Source organism: Amborella trichopoda, chromosome 4 (assembly GCF_054954075.1).
Source record: "Amborella trichopoda isolate Santa Cruz 75 chromosome 4, AtrichopodaSantaCruz75HAP2 v2.0, whole genome shotgun sequence".
Taxonomy (NCBI): Eukaryota; Viridiplantae; Streptophyta; class Magnoliopsida; order Amborellales; family Amborellaceae; genus Amborella; species Amborella trichopoda.
Window position 1 is genome coordinate 8103605 of NC_142339.1, and position 24640 is coordinate 8128244.

The 24640-nt window shown below is 37.2% G+C and overlaps 1 protein-coding gene across 3 annotated transcripts; it reads right to left on the bottom strand.

Moving 5' to 3' along the window:
* Positions 1-1595: 1595 nt before the first annotated feature.
* On the bottom strand, positions 1596-19595 carry LOC18439582 (potassium transporter 7). 3 transcript variants are annotated; one of them, XM_088864779.1, is made up of 10 exons: positions 18860-19595; positions 13424-13652; positions 13098-13346; positions 12941-12991; positions 7615-7829; positions 6287-6339; positions 5683-5797; positions 4607-4861; positions 3546-4068; positions 1596-2528 (listed from the first exon to the last, which is right to left on the bottom strand). In XM_088864779.1, the coding sequence occupies exons 5-10, from the start codon at positions 7646-7648 to the stop codon at positions 1988-1990; spliced, it is 1521 nt and encodes a 506-aa protein (XP_088720905.1). In that variant the 5' UTR covers positions 7649-7829; positions 12941-12991; positions 13098-13346; positions 13424-13652; positions 18860-19595; the 3' UTR covers positions 1596-1987. The 3 variants fall into 3 exon arrangements, with proteins under 3 accessions (XP_088720905.1, XP_006849810.1, XP_088720906.1); XM_006849747.4 differs by having other exon boundaries at positions 7615-7875; XM_088864780.1 differs by lacking the exons at positions 1596-2528; positions 3546-4068 and adding an exon at positions 4103-4220 and having other exon boundaries at positions 7615-7875.
* Between the last annotated feature and the right edge of the window lie 5045 nt (positions 19596-24640).

Consider the following 24640-nt stretch of genomic DNA (forward strand, 5'->3'; position numbering starts at 1 on the left):
TCTGCATGTTAAAACTTCCCATGCCCCTAAAATGCCTGTATTTCCAAATCTCATTGATAGTAAATAGGAATACCATATAAGGAGATCGTTTACTTTTGGGTTGGGTTTGTATAACGTGCTCACCTTATTTTGTGTAAGGTACACTTCTAAATATTGTCGGAAGATGTAGTTTTGGTGTCAAAAATCTTACAACCCTAATTATTAAATTTAAATTTAAAAATAGTGCAAGTCGAATAGAGCTATAAACATGTGAAAATCTGAAAAAATAGATGGTCTAAATGACTTGTTACAAGATATATTATTTTTAGGACTTGAATTTTTTTTTCTTTAATATCAATAAATCTTGACAGCACGGTGACTAATTGGAAGAATTACCAATTTCAAAACTTTCCCATTAGATTTTTTAGGTGCACCTTGTCTTTATTGTATAAGGATGCAGCATTTTATAAACTTTTTGCTCTTTTAGTACAAAAAGGTCATAATCATTTTATCTGTCAAATTTTAAATCGAGTGGCTATAAGAGTATCATTGACTACACTTGACGTTCATAAAAAAAATTTATTGACACTTTAAGCCTTTCAATTCGACATTTAATGGTAGAAATAATTGTGGCCTCCTTGTAACAATAGTAAATGGCCTCATAGTATACTATCCAAATAAATATGGGATTGTCCAAACTCTTGCTTAGTATAATTTACTGTCCAAATTGGCAAATAAGATTCGCCCTTCTTTTGTGCATGTGCAAGTATGTGGGCGTGTGTGAGAGAGAAAGGGAGGGTCGAATGTATATAAAATTTATTTTCTTTCAAACAATAAACTACACTTAAATTTAATTGTAAGTTTATATGTACAATTAGGCATGTTAAATAAGCGAGAACCTAAACGTGAAAAACGTTCAAGATCATCTTGATCCTAACTTGAATTAAGAAGAACGATACATAAATCATTTCAATTCCCCTAAACAATCTTCTTCAAATTTCCCAAACCAAAGAACGCAGAGAGAACCATACACCTTTAAAGAAGGGTGAGATTTGTATAACGTGGCAACTTTAAACAATCAAAGTAAGAAACACCTCTAAACTTTGTCATAAGATGCAATTTTAGTGTAAAAATGTTTTAGAATGACCAGAAAATCTACTTTTTAAAATGACCAGATAATCTATTTGGGACTTTAATTTTTTTTTTTTGCTATATCTATGCATTTCATGTCTATACATCTCAATGTCATGATCAATTGGATGGTTTTCCAATCTTAAAATAGTCTTTTCTGATGGCGTCTTGATGTTCACCTTAATTTTATAATCTAAGGCATCAACCTGATATAAACTTTTTCCTTTAAAGAACATCTCCTGGGAAATTGTATTGCAGTAAATTTCTGAGAGATTTTTTTGTTATCGACAATAGTTGTTAAGTATTACTGTCTATGAGTGTGGTGGCATGCTTCAGTAAAAACTCAAAGCGCAAGCATCATCACGCATACAAAGTTCAAATAATTGGATGTCCAACACATTGCTAATTAAACAATTATTAGACAACGCATTAAGATGACGAACAATGAAACCATTACATGCATGTACTGAACCAGTAAACAAGGGTACCTCAAAAAATCCCCGTATCTTCCTCAAGGCCTTATAACAAAAATATCCAACAAATAATACTCATGCCCCAAAAAGGCTATAGAACAAGCTTTTTCTCTTTAGGGTGGCTATAGAACAAGAATTGTTTCAACAACAATAAGAAAGACCCAATACAACATTGAGCAAACACTTACACGAGCTCTGTTGCCCTCAAGAGAAACCCAACCCAATCTGTTGCCCTCAAGAAAAACCCAAGCTGCACAATTTGGTTTTCTCCAAAACTTAAAGCTGGTCCAAATCTGCACAAATCATGAAGGCCCTCTGAACCAGATTAAAAAGCTATCCTCGCCTTGGGCAGCTTCATAGAGAACCATGGCAGCTTGGATTTCAAATGCCAGTCAATCTCCTCCTCAAACCATGTAAGTCATCCCAACTTGCATCAAATTAGTGTGGGGCACACTCAATGTAGCGATGCCCGCTCTGCAATTCTTCCTCAAGAATGCATAGAAGTAGTTTATCGCCAACTTCTTAATAAACCAAGAATCTTTCCTTGCCCTTATATCCCCATGACCCATGAGATAGACCACCCCGGATTCTTTAGCCTTACGGATGAAAGACAGCTCACTCTCAAGTCCTTGGTCCATGGGGTCCACATCAGAGGCTGCGTGGTCCTCAAAGTGGGTCCCCGAAGTGCTTGCCTGAGTAGTAGTGGACCCCAGTGAAGACCTATAGTTAGACATGAGTGGGACCCCCAAAGAGTAGACGCTTCCATTGGGGCCAACAAGCACCCTTGAGTATTCCTCATCTTCGTCGGAGGAGTCGGTTTCTCTCTCCTCATCGCTCTCGAGAGAGAGCTCTTGTGCCTCTCTTCGGATGAACTTCTCAAGGCTATCTATTAGAAGTTGCTCAAAGGTCTGGTGGTTCTCTTTGCGCATATCTTTGTAGCCATACCTATTTTAAGCCACAGAGATTGGTTAACGGTGCAGCGACAAGGTTGACACTATGATGGATGATCTTAGGACTGGGAAAGTATAATATAAATCCAATGGATTGTGGAAAACCGTACTTCATTAGCAACATGGCTGTCTAATCAAATGATGGATGGTGATGGGAGGGGAGTTGGGATGCATCAGAACATGGCATCGCCAATGTTGGGTCTCATGCTCTGTCCATTATTTCTATCATTTAATTGGATGATGATAGCAACACAATGAACTATTTACCCCAAAAAAAACACAAATGAGCTATGGTTTTCCATAGTCCACAGGCCATTGTATACCTCCCTTTGGGTTTCTATTTTGTTTTATGAGTGAAGAAATTGTTACTAAGCACACCAAGTTTCATCAAGGAAAGACTCTATGTAATAGGAATATTTAACAGAGTCTCCACGTAGTAACAAAATTCCAAAGCTTTGTATCTGCATAGCATGCTATGTAATTCAGTTGTGTATGTATCTATATAACATAATACCAAAGCCTTTGTAAATGAAATAAATTAAACCATCTCTAAGTATCAGGGACATTGGAATTCATTTTAAGGATGTCAATATACATGGTTGGTAAATCCCCAACCTTTTGAAAGAGGCAAAAAAGGCTCTATTAGGAAAAAGCAAAAACAGATGTAGTTCCTTATTTAAAATCCACCCAGAAAAAACATACACACTAGATCCAACACAAAACTAAGATAACGGAAAAATATACTGTAATACAATGGACCATATAAAAGTCTTTGAGCATCAAATGTCTACCATGGAAGATGATGAAGAGAATGGGACTGACCATCAAGGTCAAATTCTTGTGGTGGGTCCCACACTCTCAAAAATCACCGCACATGCGATCGAACATTGATAACCAGTTGACCAAAGTGGACTACAAGGAAACCATATTACAATATATGATTATAGTCTACTTACCCATTAGAAATTGAGAAAAATGATACATAAAAAATTCAAAATCCCTATTCACCAACCTGGCAATGCACCGGAAGATGTGGAAACTTTTAGGGCAGACCCGCCGGAAAAGGAAGCGCTCATTCTGAGGCACCACTGGTATTGGCACATACTTAATGCACACAAATATTACCATGGAGTGGATAGCTGGAAGACTGGTTAGAAAATGGCCAAAAATTGCAGGGACACCTCTGACCAGCTCATTATATAATAGTCCAATTCCAGGTGCTCTAATGGTCCCAAGATTGCACCCAAGTTGTAGCATCAAGTCCATTGAGAGCTTTTGCCTCACTTCGGTCTCATACTTGAGCTTGCTCCCATAGTTCCAGATATACATGATCATGAAAAACACAGCTACATACACCAGTATGACCCAGCTCCCGTCTCCCACACTCCACAAGACTGAAGAAAAAAATGTCAATTCGATACCCAAGAAGAAAACCAGGAAGGTGAGCACTATGATGATGTTGATCTGCCATATGAGAAGCATGACTATGGTTACTAACACAGTCGTTACCATCATCACCCCGAGCTCAGCGATGCCTGCCAATCAAATGTATGATTAACCAATCAATCAGTAGACTGTCTCTCTCTCTGTGTTCATGTGTGTACGTGTCTTTCAAGAGATCCTATTTTGTTATAAGAAACAAAAACAAATGCCTAAAACGGTCCATCCTGTCCTAAAACAGTCCATCCTGTGTGCATCAAAAATGGAGGCAATGCAATGCTCATCACTACTCAAAATATTGAATTACCCTTGTAATTTAAAAAGCACTAAAACTATATTATCAACACAAAATATTAAGCCAAACGAACTATTTTCAGGTACAAATTGCCCAACCAACATGCCATTTCAGTATAATTGTGCTACGGTGCTTGTACATTTGTACACGACATAGCTGCTTTGATAGGAATGCCTCATAAAAGCAGCAAACCTTGCAGATATTTAGCAATAAAAGCCCCAACACACTTCATGGATTAAATATAAATCAAAGACTGGTATCTTGGATACGTGTCCAAAATACCAAGCTTTCTTCTCAGAAGGAAGAAACAAGTGTGAGCAGAATTTGATCAGGCTTACCATATGCATTTCCAATCTCATTTATGCTCGTGAAGGTGGTAACTATAACGAGACATAAAACAAGGAGGAACCAGTTGATGACAGGGATATATATCTGTCCCATGAACTTCCGAGAAGTATGAATGATCTTAAGCCTGGGGAAACAGCCGAGAGTTGTCGATTGCTTTATACATGAGAAAGTGGCAGTGGTCATTGCTCGGCAAGCTATTAATGCAGCAACATTGGCAATGAAGAAAACTGGCCAGAAACAACCATCTGGATATAACAAAAGACTGTATTATGATCTGATACCTGTGCACAAAATTGGTAGTTTCTTTTTTCTGTTCTTTCATTGTTGATAAATAACAAATAGGCTGGTTTCTTGATTGAGAATACACTCGAGGTTTTAAATCTTGTATTTCAGAACAGTTTGGGCTGCAGGCCAAAAACAGATATTCTAAGTTGGGTTTCAGAGAAATTTCATTATCAGGAATAATAATAATAATAATAATGCTTGCCTTTTGGTAAAGGTGACTGACCAGAACAGAAAAATCACCATTCCAATGGTCTACAGTAAGAACATTAGCCTATCATGTAGTCATCACTGTCCAACGAAACATCGGATGATGACGATGACATAGCAAGACCATCATTTATGCAGGCCATGAGACACACACACACCTCTCTCTCTCTCTCCTCATACCCATTATTCAGATTCTCTCTTTATGTGGGCCATGAGACCCCTCTCTCTCTCTCTCTCTCTCTCTCTCTCTCTCATTATTCGGATAGTGATAGCCCAATGAACGATAATGTAGTCCATAGGATTAAAATATTTTTTTTTCCCAAATAAAGGCAGAAGAGTAGTTAGATGTAGGTAAATATCGGAATCAGGATTAAAAGATTAAAATAAGGCGTCATAAATATCATCAAATTTTATCATGAATAACAGCATGTTTCAGACGAATTTCTAGTCCAACTGAGCCAGTACAGGCTACATCTTTCAAATTTGCATAAATTTATTTGATAATAAGTTTCTTAGAAAGTATGAAAAAAAATGCTTGCCTCATAAAAAGAATGAAAATGAATAACTAGCTTGCCTGGAACAGAAGCAAAGAAAACTTGCTCAGCTTTGGTCTGATTTTCCATAAGAAAAGCAGCTTGGCCAAGGTAACCCAACAGAAGGCATGGGAGAACTAGAAACACAAAGGTAATCTGCAACCACAATACCAAATTAGAAACTCTAACAAGCCTATTAAAGAAATAGGGTTTCAGACTGGACAAAGATCATAAAAATCCAACAAATACAGAAGAGATTTGGTAGCAGTATGTTAATGACAGGTTAGTAGTATGTTAATGATAGTAAAATACAATTATAATCCAATAAACTGAAAAACCATTATGCATTGGATCAACTGAAATGTACATTGATGAAGCGAGAGAGTGGGACTCACCATTATGGTGTTCTCCCACCCAACCCCCCCCCCCCCCCCTTCCCCCAACAACAAAAAAAAAAAAAAGGGAACCCATCATTTCAATGGAAACCGACGGGACGCAATGGACGATGGCTTTTACATAACCCCAATACACTTACCTTACATGGCATTCCAAATCATGCATCCCACAATTCATGAGAATGCGAAACTCGACTAGCAATCAGTCAAAACAGTTGATAAAATACCAAATGATAGATATTGATATTACCTGAACAGATCTCACAGAGAAGTAACAGAGATCTGCAAACATTGCTTCAGAACCTGATATAAAATCAATAGTATTATGATAAAGCCCCCAAAAAGAATCATACATATATACACAACAAAACTCTTATATCCAGTAATAAAATTGAAACAATACAATAAAGCTGGTTTGCGAAAGCTGCCTGTTAAAATCACTAACGCTATAGGTGCAGCATTGCATTGTACTCGATAGAAATAAAAAGGGTGGAGACTTCTTTCCAAACCAATTGTAAAAGGGAAAGATAGAAACCGCAGCAACTTGGGCCCGTGGTGGTCCAAGAATGAAACGCCTAAAAAGCCAAAATATTAAAAAAAAATTTGGAAAACGTCCTAAGAAGTCGGTAAGCAGAGGAAAGGACAAAAAATGAGAAACAACACAAAGTATATAAAAGATGAGAATTTTTTTTTGAAAAACAGAAAAATATTAAAAAACATAAAATATCTATGAAAATTAATTATAGATCATTCATAATTGATTTAGTTACAAAGTGTTGAAGTGGCAGTCAAAGATTGAACCAATTAAAAACTAATTATAATTAATCATACATATATTATGTATACCCCTTGGTGGGAGTTCAAGATTTGGCAGCCTGCCAAGTCCAAGTGCCTAGGGCGAGTCCAAGTCCGAGTCCGAATCGATTCGTCATTTGCCCAAGTTTTTTACACCAGTATATAGTGTTGGGGCATGGCAAACAAAACACCTTTGATCACCATAGGGGAACACAAAGGCAATTTATCATCTAATAATGTCCTTCCAAGCACAGCCTAAGATTTCACAACTATTGGAGAAAAACTGTGCACGTGTGTCCTGTATATGAAAAAAAAAATGTCCATTTTCATGTATAAACTAAAAATCCCCGAGTTTTAACACAATGAAATAGAAATCCCACCACTTTCAAATTTATATATGCATTTATCTAAGGGGAACCAAGGAAGGGTTCCACCAGAAACTTTAGTACTAAAAATCCAGGAAATGTTTTTGCGAACTTCTAGAAAAATTCAAATATATTGTAGCTATGCTGTTTGGAATTCCATTATTTTTATGATTTTTCAATGAAGGCAATCTTGCTTATTATATTCTATATGTTGATCATTAGAAAACTCAAGGTTTTTCCTTTTAGGTAGATCTCCATCAAAAACAAGGGAAGAACACTTTTTTAAGTTGGTATAATAATCGCCCATCATTTCCTAGGATAGCCACAACTTCAATGTACTGTGGTTTTCCAAAATCCATTGAATTCTAGCACACTTGCAACTTTGACTAAAGTTAGAGCCCAGTGATAGAACTATCACCTGTAGCACACAAAAAACAGCCTCCAAGTGACATCCAGGCCCTAGTCGAATTCCTCTTGAAGAAATAGTAGATATGAAGAGGATTGAAGGCCCTCAAAACACTTCTGTCATGCTTCACAAGGTTGTAGACACCGGTTGTTCCAAGGCAACAAAACCATACAAATAAAGCAGGGCCAATTGCGAGCCCCACTTTGCTCGTTCCAAACCTCTGTAAGCTGAACAAAATTACAAGAAATGCAACCGAAATCATCACCACGTGATCTGCAGAAATATAAGGAAAGAGATATAATAAATACAATGGATGAGAAAAGAAACGTATAAATCATCATTAAGATATATAGACACTAAAAGAGCATTCAGTCAAGGTGTAAATTATATGCATCCCCACAGATCAGGATGGTGATAACCTCTAATAAATACATTGGATAAAACAAAGAAATTCATAAATCCTCATTAAAATCTACAAACACTAACAAGCGTTCAGTCACAATGTATTGCATCTAATTATATGTGTCCCCACAGATCAGGATGGCGACAGACAGTCAAAAAGGCAGATTCGGCCGCCTAGATACCTGGGCAGCCTTATAGTGTCTTTTCTTTTTCTTTTCTTTTTTTTTTTTTTGTTGGTGGGGGAGGGGGGGGAAGAGAAAGAGTCATGCATGCAATGGAGGGAAAGAGAGTGTCCCATAAATGTGGAGAAAGGGAGTGCAATAAATGCAATAGGGAGAAGTGCGTGAGGGAGAGACTGAGAGGACACGTACTATATATATAGAGAGAGAGAGAGCAAGAGAGAAGCCCTATAGACATGAAGAGAGAGAGAGAGTCATAAATGCAATGGAGGAAATGAGAATGAGTCATAAATGGGGAGAGAGGGAGTGCAAGAAATGCAATAGAGAGAAGTGTGTGGAGGAAGAGGGAGAGAACACTTATTAACAGAGAAAGAGAAGCGTGTGCATGTATTTATTTATTTTGGGGGGGGGCTGGGAGGGGGTGCCATAAATGTGATGGAGAGAGTGAGTGAGTGCAATGAAGAGAGAGAGCACACAATAAATGCTATGGCCTCTGTCTTTCTCTCATTGTTTTTCTTTTTTATTTTTTTTCTTTTTTTTTCCCTTTTTCTTGCTTTCTTAAGCCAAGGAGCCCACCTAGGTGCCCAGATGCATGCCCGTCTAGGGGCCCCTGGCTTTGGAAAGCTGCCTGGACCGCCTAGGCAGCGCACCAAGGCTGCCAGTTGGGCTGAATTTCTCATCACTGGTGACAACCAAAATCTCGAATCTGAGTTTTCCAAGGAACTAGTTTCATACAATTTAAGCTTTGATCATAAGTAACAGATCAAAAAGATTTCTGATTCATATCAATCACAAATGCTAAAAATAATCATGCAAGAGGCCATCAATAAACTTTTAGTATTGATTACAAGTTCTAATAACAATATTCCCATAAGGCTCATTTGCATTTAAGTCCGACTGAGCAGAACGCTTGGCATAAAAGAAAACATGAAAGCACCAAATATCTGGACAAGTTTTCACATACAAAGAATAGTTAGCTACTTTCTAGATATTTTTAGCAGGGAATAACAAATGATAGCCTTCAAGAAATTAACTAAAACTGCAAAAGTATTATGTATAATATATATATATATATATATATATATATATATATATATATATATATATATATATATATATATATATATATATATGTATATGTATATATATATATATATATATAAAAGAAATCACTCATGGTATATGTACAAGACCGACTGACAGTCAACACACGATAACATTTTGTCCCATTCAAAGCTGCTAATATCCTTGCTTATCAAAAAAAAAAAAAGGCTGCTAATATCCTTGTTCAATAATGTTAACAAAAGCACTACAGAGACATGTGCAGGAATAAAGGTCAAGAAGAGAATACAAATCAAGAAAAGATTTACGATTTGGAAACAACTGAGAATAAAGGGAAAATACAGTTAGAAAGTGGTGAAAAAAATTAGAGGTAGAAAACATGGAAATATGTTGCCCAAAAAAGGATTAGCCAAATCAGAAGCACAAGAGAATTGAATGAAAAATTTGGCTGCTGTATGTGTTTGTGTTCGTACTGAGATCTACAGAAAAGACAGCTTTTTGCATATAGAGTTTAAACAGGTCCTTTCTTCTTTTCTTTTTTTTTTTTCATACACAAAGCAGCAGTCTTTTGTAGGTCTGTGTGAATGTGAAAAGTGTCTTTTAAGAAAGATTTTGATGAACTTGACTCCAAAAACGAAAGAACCAGAGGAAACACAAAGATTTGCATCCAAAATCACAAGAAAGTTATACCTATTGATGGGTTCAGTAAGAATTAGGCACTTGGGAGCAGTCTGTTTCATTCACATCCAACCGCTCACTCGCGAGAGGAAAACCGTTGATAGGTTTTCCAACACACTACATAAGAGTTGAAAAAAAAAATATCGAATTAGATAGAACCCAATGGTGTAGGGACAATATCTCAACTGAATTCCCTCTGCTCCTCTTTCATGCCTCAAAAAGGGATTAGGTTATTGGTATTCTCTTGGCTAAGACCCAGTTTCTCGCTGAGAAACCATAGGGATGGTACAGGCAAGCACTGACCACCCAACCGCCCTTGTCTACTCTCGGAATTCTTTCATGCTATGGGTTCTCCCTCTATGCTCTCTAAGATGGTAACAGACTCTTGGTGAAGGCTCTCTCAAAAACTGATCTCCTTCTTCCTTTCTTCCCTAAGGCGAAGGGGTATTTATAGACCTAGGAAAGCTGAATTAGCGTTCCCCCACCTTAGAAACTTGGGGAGCAAGTTTGGAGGGCCCAATTTCACCCAAGGTATCTCGTGGGCGAGTGTCGCCAGACCATTATTCAAACCACTGGTGGTATGGAATGGGGTGATTTGATCTCCAAATCTGATTTATTACATGTGGCTTTACGCCAATCATCTTAAAGAATCGTGGGAAATCGAGTTGCACATCTTGTGACTTGAATCTTAAGGAAGAACTCTCCCCATTCGAACAACCCAATTGCGCATGATGCCGAAGACCCATTTTGACCTACCCTTGATTTGACCTTCAATTGGTTTCTTGATATTAATATGATTCATCCTGATATTTGTATCGGTTTGTGGAGCATTGAAAGATGATTCATCATACCAAATTTCAGCTCTTAACACCCTAGGATTAAAAAGAAATTAGGACTGGCAATCTGGTGCTCGCACAGTCTGTTGCAGGCCAAGGGTTTGTCAAACCACCCCCAGTCTAGACCAAAATGATCTCAACAAAAACTGGGTTAAATGGGGTCCAAATTTGGAGGGAAGGCTCAAACTCCTCTTTAAAAGCCACCAAGTTTCATCCTGATTGCGAATCGTTTGATATGACCTCCTTTTATATGTGGCCAAAGGGCTCTGTGCCATAGTTGGGGGATATATTCACTCTCAAGGCTGTCTCATGTTTGAGGATGAATACATGTTCACGTATTGATTTCCGGGCTTCATGTGACATTTGGGCTGACATATCTCTGGCCTTTGGCTTAATGCCATGTTGTGTTGGGTTGTGTTAATTTATGATGATAACAAATATAGCGAAACAGTATGTGCACACATAAGCCACTGACCTGCATTCTCGAGATCACCTGAACAGCAGCCAAAACATGTATGCCATGCATTTTGCAGCGGCATCAAGCAAGTCATTATAACTCAAAATGAGAACCTATGTTGATAAGGAGAACTACATGATCATGTGCAATAAGGCCTCCAATTCTTTGCTTGGTTCCTGGGTTTTAGAAGAGGTGAAAAGAAGGATCCAGGAATGCCCATCTATGATACCTCACTTATTAATGGTTAAACAATCACCAAAGGTTGCCATGTATATTCTAGAGGGCTTAGGCAAAGGGATCCATATTGTCCTCTCTCTTCACCATCCTTTTTAAAAATTTCAGCAGATAATTGGACTGTTGAACGGTCCTTGGATTGATAATAGGCTCTAGAGCCACTCCAGGGAATGCGCAAATCACTAATCTCCATTTGCAGATGATATGGTTCATGTTTCTAGTAGTGCCATGCCACTCAGGCTAAAACCTATAAGACTAATTATCTGATGATTTCTATAAATATCAAGCTAGCTGGTACATCTTCAATCTTGATTTTGGGATTGGATTCCCCAGCATGTTATCAGAATGTACTTGCTAAAGGTCTTCCTCTTTATGCAGGTAATTCAAAGAAGAAAAACATTGGATCAACTGGTCGAAAACAAAAGGAAATAGCACCATGTAAGAGTCAACAGTTATCCTTAGCTACCCGATCGGCTTTCACTTAGTCCAAACTGGGAACTATGACAATATAATTTATTTCTGCTTTTTCCGATTCCATCAGGAGAAATAGAGAATCTTGAGAGGATGAGGTAAGTTTCTGTGTGTTAAGTAGGAGGAATATCAATTCCACCTTATGAAGTGTGAATGTAGTTCTAGACCAAAGGAAGAAGCAAATAAGGGTTTAGAAGAATAGGAGCAATAAATAAAGCTCTATTAGGGAATTGACATTGGCGAAGTGTTATAGATCCCAACAGATCTAACAGTCATGGGACTAAATTAGTTTTTTTGAAAGACAAGGGGGTTAGCGATGGGCTGAGCTGACCTAGATTTATGTCTTTGGGATGGTGAGGAACAGGTTTAATTCCAACTCCTACCATCTTTGGGTTGGGTCTTTTATACATATGGTTGAGAATTATAGTTTGGTCTCCAACAGGTTTGCCAGCCTAAGAGTTGCTTCCCACTGTCTAGGTTCTAAAGTGCAGATTGTCAGTGCCCCTATAAATTCCCACAAACAAAGTCAAGTTCAACATCAAGGGCTTCTTTGGATGGCATAGAAATCACGTATAGTGCGACTTTATTGTGCCAAGCCCACATAAATGAGTGCTTGGTGCAAGGATAGCATCCACAGCTCAGCCGGATTATGCAGTAGCATAAGTGGAAAACTATTGAAAGGTGTTTTACAATTAGGCCATGTAGAGCACTTCAGTGCAGTGACTAACACCACACGCCAACACGCCCTGAGCCTTTCAAAAATTAATATCCACTTGTTCAACACAAATCTTTTCAAAAACTCAAAAATCATAACTTTCAACATATCCTTACATGGTCATAAGAATTCATTCAGTTCTAATATTGTTAAAGTTAGTGGATGCTCATCTTGATTTCCCTAATACAATGTCCAGGCTTAGCTTCATAGATAACAAGAAAGGGAAGGACAAGTGTCACAGGAGAATCAAAAAAGCAAGAAATAGGTATTTTAAGTTTTTAACCCAATTATCTAACAGAATCACCTTGTTGAACTCCTGTTATTCCAACTTTCAGGCCACCCACAGCTGACATGACTGCAATATACAAAAACGAACGAAGAATGAGAGAAGCCACTAAATGAAACAGTATACTCAGACAAATTCTAACAAAGAAATGAACCATAGAGGGTAAATATAAAACCTGACATAGCAGGGGTGACGATTCCATCTGCAATCACCATAGAAGTACCAAGAAGCACTAACATAAGAAGCCACTTTTTCAGTGTCAAAGAAGTCTCCAAATTCTCCTTAATTTTTAATGATCTCTCGAGCTCTGGGGAAGGCACCTTAAGCCTGAAACTCGATATATGAGTATCAGAATGAAGTTGGTTTGGCAGAAGGCTGACCTTTGCATGCCGGCAGATCAAAGAATATAGCGCAAATGTGCCACCTGCGATATTCATGACACAAGTACCCTTCAAATATGATTGAATAAGTAAAACACAAGAACCAGCATTAGACCCATACCTTCACCATCATCATTTGCCAAAAGCACGACAAGCACGTATTTGATTAGAGATATTAGAATCAAGGTATACAAAACCAATGACAAGGCTCCAAGGACATCTTCCTCCCCATGAATAGGGCACTTGTTAAACATCACACTGAAAGTATACAATGGGCTTGTCCCAACATCACCATAAACGACCCCTAGGGTCTGAAAAGCAAGTAGCAGCGCCCTACCAATAGTGAAATCCTGCACGTATATTCAATAACTAAGGTCAAATATGATTTAAAAAATCCAATAGTCTTCTCTACTCCATTTACTTGATACTGCTGATTTCGATCCAAACTAAATAGTTCAAAGAAACCATATGGACAAAATTCAGACAAAAATTGAGAAAAATGAAACTAGAGAAAAACCCATAGCATGCAAAGAAGTCATGGAGAGTGAAAGAATTCCTAGTTGATCCACAAGCCCATAATAGATGAAGAATATAATGACAATCAACAATGCATGCGCCAATGGTAATTATTCACACATATCCACTACATCAAATAAAAGACACACAAAACCCAAGATAATAGCAAAAGTCTCTAAAAGGTTTAAAAAGAACCAACTCAGCTCAACTAACAAAGGTAGCAAGTGATACAAACAACATGTACTAAACAAATCACTCAAGAAAACACGCCAATTCTTTTAAAAACCCATCCCACAAAAGCCAAACTCTTCAACTGAGCTATATAGCCAACTTAGCATTCTTGTAATCAAGTATATGGAATGCAAGTTTAATAATAATAGGAACAGAGAGGAGAAAGTAGTTAATATTGATAGCTGAGAAATACTAAAAGGAGGGCATTTTCGATATCTTGAATCTATAACCAAGAAAATAGAGAGATTAAGGAAGATGTCGCACATAGAATTATAGTTGGGTGTGTGAGGTGGAGATGTGCAACCGAAGTTTTATGTGATCGCCGCGTAACAATGAAGTTGAAGGGTAAGCTCTGTAGAACAGTTGTGAGACCAGTTTTGCTTTATGGGGCAGAATGTTGGGTGTTCAAGAAACAACATCCCATAGGATGAGTGTAGCTAAGATGAGGATGTTAAGATGGATGAGTGGCAAAACAAGAAGGGAAACAATTTGAAATGAATACATTTGAGAAAACTTAGGTGTGGCTCCAATAGGTGATAAAATGAGAAAAAGTAAACTTAGATGGGTTGGCCGTATGCAACACATACCCAATACAACACCTATTAGGAGGTGCGAGTTGGTTCAAGTGGAAGGCTCAAAAAAGGTAAGGGGTAGGCCCAAAAGGACATGGTTGAAAGTAGTGAGAAAATATATGGTGACTTATGGTCTCACTGCAGGTATAGCCCTTGATAGAACAGAATGGCAGACCAAGATTCGTGTAGCCGACGCCAAATTGTTGGGAAAAGGCTTTAACGATGATGAGCACTCTTGTAATCAACATCTACCAAATGGGGGGAAAAAGAGGGACCATATAAATATATTTTAGTTAATCTTAAATTACACCCCTATTATACTCCATATGTTTGAGAACTACTTAGTCATATTATGAAACATCTGATACGCTAAGCAAAGGATGAAGGAATTAGGAAGTTTCTAAGAGAAACCTGCTAGTAGAAAGGGATTTTTTGGAAGATAATGGAAAATTATATAGAGCCAAGAAGTGTGAAACATTGCCATAGAGCCAAGAAGTGTGAAACATTCACAGCTAAACAAGGAAGACTAGAGGATCTAACACAACTTTTATAACTTCTATTTTGACAATTAACTTAAGTACCTAACTTTCATCAAATGAATGATCATACAACAAGGAAGAATTCCAACGTTCAATGGGAACTTCAGTGTCAGAATTAAAAAGAGTTGCCTGACACCATAATTTGGAAGGTGATTTTAAGGTGTGCCTTACCCATTTATTAAAAGGAAGGGTGATTTTATTAATTTGGCTTGATAGCAAATTTTAATGAGTGAGTTGCACCTTACCCATTAAAAAGAGGAATATGGAAAAAAAGAGTGAAAAAATTGTTTGCACTTTGCCCCAAACAAAAAAAGTGTAGAAAGGTTTTTGCTTTTAGTAAGCTCCAGACCATGGAAAACAATGGTCCATTGGCTTCATCACCATCCATTTGGACAGTGAAAAAGAAAGGAAAAGGACCAAACAATGAAACCCAATTATCTGTAGCTGAAACCCCAAATTGAGACCAAAATGGGCTGCTCCCTTCTTCCCAAAAACCACTCAGCCATTAAAACATATCTTCTGATATATACTCCTCTCAGCAAACTCTCTCAATATAGCTGATTTCTAAGGAGAAAAACTTAAGCCTATCTTCCCCAAAACCCTACCACTGTGTCCCCAAAAGATACAGATATACTACCATAAGAAAACCCTCTCACCTAAAACCTGGAGGGTTATTTTCTCTCTAACTTATGTTGTTCAAATCTCCTACTTCCTCTCCACCTACTAAAAAATACTTCTTAGGCCTCTCTTCTAATGAGTAAAATGAGGAAAAGGCTTATGGAATGAGAAAAGCCAAATTTCCCATTCACATCACACCTAGGACTGTATAGAGCCTCTTCAATAGTTGGCTCTCCACCTCTTCCGGCTCCTTGGATACAACTATGACTTTCGTTTGAATTAGCCATAATTTTGACTCCATGGCCTAAATGTAATCGAAGAATTTTGCAAGGCTCCTTTTCCAACTTGCAAGCCATGACTGATCATGTCAAAACTATGGCCATCTTTTGGGTCTTAACTCTCAAACATTGTACAAAAAGTCGGCCGCCTGCCTTTCAAAACACCTAGGTGTGCCCTAGGCGGGCGTCCTAGGCGTGCTTGCTCCTAAGCACCCGCCTAGGCAGTCACCAAAAGACGGGCGCCGAGGGGGCGCCTCAATGGTCCTCAACCAAGGGCAAAAAAGTTCGTAAAAGGGTTTTGCGGGGGCAATCTAGCCCCCCAAACGCCTATGCGCCCAATGCCACCCCAAAAAAAAAAACATACACCCTTAAAAAAATAAAAGAATAGTTAAGGCTTATAAAAATGGCTAACTGCTCAAGGCACTTTTTCTTGCTCACAAGCCCATGTGTTCTCTCTCTAAGTATAAGAAGAAGAGGAAAAAAGAAGACGCCCTCTAATTGTTCAATACAAAGCCTCTCTCTCACACATGCACACACATACGCAAGTATAGACACGGACCCATATGCTCTTGCTCTACAATAAGAAGAAGAAGAAGAAAAAGAAGAAGATGACCTCCAAGTGCTCAACGTGAGGCTTCCCTCTCTCTCACGGACTCATATTCTATCTGCCTCTACATATAAAAAGAAGGAAAGAAGAACATGTCCTCCAAGTGCTTGATGTGAGACCTCTCTCTCACACACATGCCAATATACACTCTCTTTATCTTTATATATATATATATATATATATATATATATATATATATATATATATATATATATATATATATATATATATATATATATATTTATATATATAAGAAAACTCTTAAAAACACCTAGAGGCAAAATTGAATAGTGTTGCAGTTTTGCCTTAAAAGCGCAACAGATCTACAGGAGCCGTGGCAGAATCTCACTTTTTTTGCGTGAAATAATACCATCACGAACATGTTATGTCCGTTGCAGTACCGCTACGGACATAGCATGTCCATGGCAGTCTTTTAATCCACGCTATCTGAAAAATCGGACGGCGCCGAACCTATGAGCAAAAATATTGTTCATTTTCGCCCATAGGCGTTGTGTATAGAGAGAGAGAGGGAGAGAGACGCTCAACACTCCCCCCAAGGTTTATCTGAGCGCCCGCCTGCATTTTTCTGAACATTACTCTCAAACTATATCTGTCATTCTCATAAGTTGATCTAGTGACCCAATGAAAACACAACATGTAGTCCAGTGCAAATCCAATTCAAAAATCCTCCTTGCAGCTAACACAAAAATAGGGGTGACCAGATTGACTTGCTGCAACTCTAAGGGGAACCATGGTTCGGTAGGTGTTGGTGGGATTTGCAGATATCACAGGGGAGAGATACTTGTAACATAATAAGGACCAGTGGGCATAGTGGATGTCAAAATAGCACAAGCAGAAGTTTTACTCGTGAGTTTAAAGCGTTTGATAGAAGTTGGGCTTTAGATGTGCTCATCGAAGGAGATTCTAAAGATGTCATCGCTTGGGTCAAAGAGGTTGTGTCCTGTCCATGGAGGTTAGAAAACCTAGTTGAACAAATTATTAACCTTTGTCTCAATCTATGAGGGTCTTTCGGAGACACCTGGAGAGAAGCAATGCTCAGGTTGATACTCTAGCTAAAGAAGGGGAACCCCAAACTAACCTACTTGTCAATTGCCCATCAACCCTGCTATTTATCAGCCCTCTTGCTGCACACAACAAACTTTTGTATAGACCAAACATATAGTTGTATCACACCCAGTTTCAAATTCTATATCAAATATTTATAGAACGAATCAACGAACTGTAAATTTTGTAATATCATTGGCAAGTGAAAAAGTTATCAATTTGGGGGAAAAAAAGATCTCTGAGATACCGTATAAGTGCTTCTCAAAACTTAATGCTGATTCCAGTTCCATTGAGAATTTTGCACCATTTGGGGCAGTGAGCATCATTAGAGACAATGAATGCATGATCTTAAAGGCTTATACTAAACTACTTCGATACTGTGACTCCATTAACCCAAACTAGATGACTCTTTTAATTAGTGGTGGAGTTTTTCTTCAAGCACTTCCCATGGCGTTTGAAGTTAACAAGCAACTCACTGAACATGATCACATACATAATTTTGAACGAAGTGATGCCTTAAAGGTTAGTATATGTCCAAGAAGAATGATGAATGTGATATTTCAGTCTCCATCACCTACATTTCATGAGATGCCAATGAGATATCAATGTTTTCACCGAGGGGTTACCACAAGATAAGTTTATCCTTGGGAACTCTCTCAAGCTCTATTAACACCTAATCCAAGACTAATTGGACGGTTACTCCTAACTGTATCATGTTCTTGCTTAACGCCTATATTCTCTTCAATATAAATTAAATCCAAAATTATCAACGTGTCTTCACATGCAAATGCGCATGCTACACACACATACATAAACAAATGAACATTTCCACTGGATCCTTGACACATCTTACACTGCAACTCTATAAAATCAAATTCTATTCCATACACATAAGCATCTAACTAACAAAAACCCATTGATAATCAAAAGCACGCACTCTTCCACCACCACTAATCCATGACAGATATCACTCTCCACTGGACGATATTGACAATAAATATCATTATACAAAATCAACAGATCAAGTCCAAACAACTCAAAAATTAAAATAAAAAAAATTAATCACATATCATTAAGATGAAAAAGAAAAATACCCCTAAACAAGACTTTATGGAAATTAAAAATGGGTACCTCGTAATCGGTTCTAGGAGCTCCAGGAACCTCAAATGCTTCAACATCGAAGGAATCAATCCTTGGACCAGTCCTGATGAGCCTCTGCTCCACATTTTCCTCCTCTGAATCCCCACTCATCCAATTACTAGAGCCTTCATGCTCCGCGTCATCGTCATCATCTTCTTCTTCTTCCTCATCACCATAAACCCATCTCGATTCAGATGAATCCATTGATACCAGCCCACCATTAGCGCTCTCTTCTGCCATCAAATTTGGAGAGAGAGAGAGAGAGACCAGCAAAACTCCTGGGAACAGAGACAAAAAACTGTTCCCAATGCTCAAAGGAAAGCAGAAAAGCCCGCCAAAAAAATGGAAAAATAAAATCTAAACAATCCAAAAACACGGAAACTAATTTCTTAAAATCAAAAAAATAAAAAAAATAAAAAAAAAAAAAAAAAAAGAAAAGAAGAAGAAGAAGTAGGACCCAAATATCTCAACTGAAACAGAAAAAGAAATGCAGAGGTCCTTAATCAATCCCTTCACGAGATTTCACCATGATCACACCGTGAAAGACCAGATCAAGAAAACCCAACTCCAAATTGTGCAAATACATGAAAATTAGAATGAGAAAACGTGCTAAAAAGGCTATTCGCAATGGCTTTACAAGAAGATCCAATGAGAAATGGCGTAATTACAAGACAAAAATGAGGAGAAAAGGGTGTTAAAAAGGCAGATAAGATCCTGCAATTTCCTGTGATCTTTCATGGGGCTTGAAGAGTAAGCTCGAAAGTGGGGATTGGGCAAAAACCAGGGGCGCGGGGTGGTTTATCCATGAAAGGTCCAACGAAACTGGGCCTCGTCATTCCTGCTTTTTCTGGAATTGGTTGGGAAAACTGGTTTTGAAAAAGGGCGGAAGATATTTATTGGAAAAGGAAAAAAGGTCTCTCGGATTCTTGAAGGCTTTACATAGACACCATTCACTATGTTTTCCTTTTTCTTTTTCTCATTTTTGGAATTTCCTTTTTTTTATTATAACTTTTGCCTTTTTTTTTTCTCTTACTTTTCATGTATTTTTCCTTCTTTTTTTTTCGACCTTTTTTCTACTTCGTGCTTCTTCTTCTTTTTTTTTTTCTTTCTTTTTTTTTCTTTTTTTTTCTCTTTTTTTTTTTTTTTTGTGAGGTGAGTTAATGGGGGAGAGGGGCCCAATCTATGGTAGGAATTGAGCTGGATGTTAAAAAACAGAAAATTTGAGATTCTACTCCTGCCAGAGTAGAATATCTTTAGCAGGAATCAAATTTCTTTTATTTTGAATATAATCATCTAATAATTTTAAGCCCTTCCGGTATATGCTGCCATGATAGCACATATACATGCTTTAAATCTTAATGCATGAGTATTATTGGGAATTGCCCTTTTAAATTTGGAGCTCAACTTCAAGAAGACAAAAAAAACAAAAAACAAAAGAATTAAATGCACTCTCGAATCACAAAAAAACCATGTTCAAAAATTAAATATAGATCGTTATATATTTTCCAACCAAGGACGCAAGTAAAGAGTAATTTGTACATTAGGGGCTGTTTTGGTACCTAAAAATCTATTGCATGAAAATAGATTTGGATACGCTTTAATAATAAGAATATGGAAATAGATTACTCAAAAATCATGAAACCATTAAGCGTGCTAGGGTTAAAAAATATATTACACCCTGATATGTAATCCATTGTGAACGCTTCCTCTGATAAAAAAAAAAAAAGGTCTATCTATTATACAAAAAAAGCCTATCTATTACGGGTCTGATGGGTAATCCATTGTGCATGCTTCCTTTGATAAAAGGAAATCATATCTCCCGTTGTAAACTCTTTTTCTATCTCGTATTTCCTTCTCTCTCTAAAATCCGATGTCCAAATGCCACTACTCAACGTTGCCGCAAAATTAGTTTTTCGGCGATTTTTTCAAGCAAATTTAAGGTAAGACATTGATCCCAATTTTTTATTTTTTTCAAAAATTGGTAACATTATTTGGAGGAATTTATCTTAGTCTTTGATGATCTACTCTTATGTTCTTTCTTTCTTTTTTTTCTTTTTTTTATTAATTGTTTTTGGAATTAGTGGTGAATATTGGATTCTCTTTGTAAGTGAATTGGGAATATTGAATTATGTTTAAATTTTTATTGAAGAATATTTATTTTTTATGGGAATTCGGTGATGATTTTTTTATTTATGTGAATTCATTTATTGAATTTAAGGGTTTTGGGGGGTTTTATGAGTATGGGTGATTTTTTTATTTTTTATCTTGTTTACAGTGAAATACTTATTTATTTATTATTTGTTTTATGTTTTAAGCAAATTGGGCTCATATGAATTCTTTAAAATAAATAAAATTTTACTTTATTTGTTTTTATTCGATTGAACCAAAACCGAAATATTCACTTACCTTATTTATTGAGTGGAGTAGAGAGAGAAAGATAGAAGAAAGAGGAAAGGGGAAAAAAGTAACAAGCTTAGGGCGGTCCAGCGTAATGGGACGAAACCTCAGTGACATCTGCAACCTTGGCTGATCTTCTCAGCCATCTCTATCCTTTCTCTCTCTAAAATACTCTATCTTTCTCTCTCTAAAATACTCGTGCTGAGCCATCTAAATCAGTATATTTTCCAACCAAAGGAAGCATGTAAAGAGTATGCTCCCGCGGAAGCATGATTTGTGCGCTATTACTTTTTTCTTTCTTGAGACTTTTCACGTCATCCCACGCAACTCTGACCTTTAATGAAAACACCGTAACTCACGCATGATGCGGACAATCAACTCCATCCATATGCCATCCCCATCCCAATCCCATTTCTTTTTAATATTATTAATATGAAAATTTCATAAAAACCCTCAAAACTGGTCTTTCCAACCAATTTACGCCATCTTATTTTTTTTAGCAACTTTTTTTCTAAAATCATGCTTCCTAACAAATAACTCCAATTTCCAAAAAAAAAAAAAAAACCCAGAATAAAATACCCTTCGCTTGCCCCACACTTTGACCTAACCTAATTATCTATCTCACATCTTTCTACTGAGGACCCACTTTGTATTCTTATCTCTAGCACTCTCTCTCTTCACATGGACCCGGGCTCGCTCTTTATCGCTTTCTCCCCCATGCCAAGCCTGAGCTCCCTCTCTCTCGGTCTCTCTCCCCCAAACCAAGCGCAAGCTCCCTCTCTCTCCCCCTCTCTCTCCCAAACCAAGCCCGAGCTTTTTCTTCTCCCTCTACAAATGATATAGCAGCCCGAGAACGTACCCTTTCTCTCGATCTCTTTACCCGAATCAAAGGCTTGAGCTCTCACCCTATCTCTCGCTCTCTCTCTATGAAGGACCCACCCCCCGATCTCTCGTTGACTCTATGAACCAGCTCGGGCTATCGATTGCTTAGCCCCAACACAATTCCCCAAAGCCCGCTCGATTTGTAGCTCGAACTCTTAGCCCCAAATCAGCCCGATCAAAAGTATGAAAGAGTATTTTATTTATTTTTTATAAAAATAAAAAATAAATTGTTGTCGCATTCTTGGCCCCAAATCATTCCCATATTCTGTTTTTCAATATTGTTTACATTTCCATATGTGCATATTATCTTGATTGATGTGTTGTGCACATGTAAACTTTGATGATATAAATAGATTTCGCGATGCAAGACCCAAAACAATCAAGAGGGACAAGGGGCCTATCCACTTCGTCCAATCAAAGGGAAAATGTACAATAGTCTATTTACTTTAGTTCATGATTTACATTATTAAGTCATTCTTATATTATTAATAATTATTGTCATTTTTTATTGAACTTCATTTCAGAAGAAAAATAATTTTTGTATTAATGAATCAATTAAGACACTAGAAAAATGGGAGCTAGATCAACGATAGGTAACTTTGGTTGAAAAGACCAAATTAAGCTCATTGATAGACAATGGGGTCTCCCAAATTGAAGTCTATTGAGGACCTTTATAGGGGAATGATGCAAGGTGACAAATACCGCACATTTAACTGTAGGTGAGATGACTCCAGCCATATACGATGTGTGACATATATTAAAGATACTTGTGATATGCGAACTTGTAACATACATCAGACCTAAAGACTACAGGACTTTCAACATGGAGTATTTGGGAGATTGTCCTAAAGGTGATAAGTTGAGCCGTTGTAAACATACTTGGTTGATGACGAAATTCGGGTAACTACCGAAAAAATCAATCAAATTAAAACTTCTTCAACACACTAAAGCTTGTCTCCTTTATTTAGTCGGCACAACTCTATTTGTCGATGCATCTTAAGGATTGACTCTTACAAGCTACCTACAACTATTCCGATACCTCGATGAGGTAGGGAAGTATGCATGGGGTGCAACAACGCTTGCCTTCTTGTATCGTTCTTTATCTAAGGTTGTATATGGGGATACACATATAAATGGGTCAGTAACACTACTACACGTAATGTTCACTATTTTTATAATCAATATTTAGATATTTGTAATTTCATTGGCTTCAAACTAATTGCTTCTAGCTATTTTTTTTTTGCAGTGTTGAATCTATGATCATTTTTCAACTCTAGGCACCAAGCCTACAACTATCACCATAGAAATACCTAGAGCTTGCTAGTGGAAGAAATAACCATGCAACAACTACCCATTAACAGCATTTGATAACATCTCAATTGACATGGTTAGTGATTTGCTTGGGTGATTATGTACTTGTAGGTAATCTATCAAATGCAAATACAAACATGGTCCGGCAAAATTGTGTCTGGAATAGGCGACCCGACAGTGTACAGCTCCAGTTCGGCATAATGGATGTGCCCGACAATATACAACCGCGGTTCAGTATTTCCTTGTATTAGGATCCAATAATGATTTGTTATGTACGGGAAGGGTATTTTCGTCAAAAAAATGTATTTTTTGTATTGAGGGTATTAGCTAGGAAACATCGTTTTGGGGAAAAAGTTGATTGGAAAGGTTAAGTTGAGGGTAAATTGCTTAGAAAGTCTATTTTTGGGGGTTTTATGTAATTTTCCTTTGTTAATATTCTACTAGAACTTTGGGTGAATAATCCATATTTGGATGCAGTTTTTTTTTTTTTTTTTCACCCAACGAGAACGGGGAAATCAAAATAGGCAAAAACAAAAAAAACCTTTTGATTTGGGATTGGAAATTAATCCCTATTTTTACATATTTTATACAAGGATCATTTTGTATTCACTTTTTTATTTTTATTTTCCAAAATATTATTGGTATGGTACTTGAAGTAGATGACCGACTTCTCCATGATAGAGTTTGTCCATTATTTCAAGCATCGAAACAACATTTGGTACTTTTGGATCACCTTCTTTTCGTACATTTCAAGTGGCAGACAAACTAAAAACGCAAAAAAAAAAGACAAAAAAGGAAAAAGTGCAAAAAAAGCATCTAAAGCTTCTAGTATTGGACCAAAATGATATTTGTTTCTCTTTTCTTCAAAAAAATGTTTCAAGTCGGTCCGCGCTTAGAAAAGTCGATTTGGCACTTTGAGTATCAAACCAACTTCTCATTAAATAATTTCGGAAGCAATACGGTGCGGTTACTTCAAGTACCATATGAGATATTTTTGGAAAAAAAAAAAATGCCAAAAAATGATAATGTCAAAATATGAAACAATATAATTACTTTTTAATTATGTATGAAAAGGACTTCTACATGAATTGCCCTAGAAGCCATTGCTAAAATAGAGTAAATTCATGCAATTTAGATAAAATTGGGCAAATTTTCTACGTTTTTACTTACCAAAGTTGACAA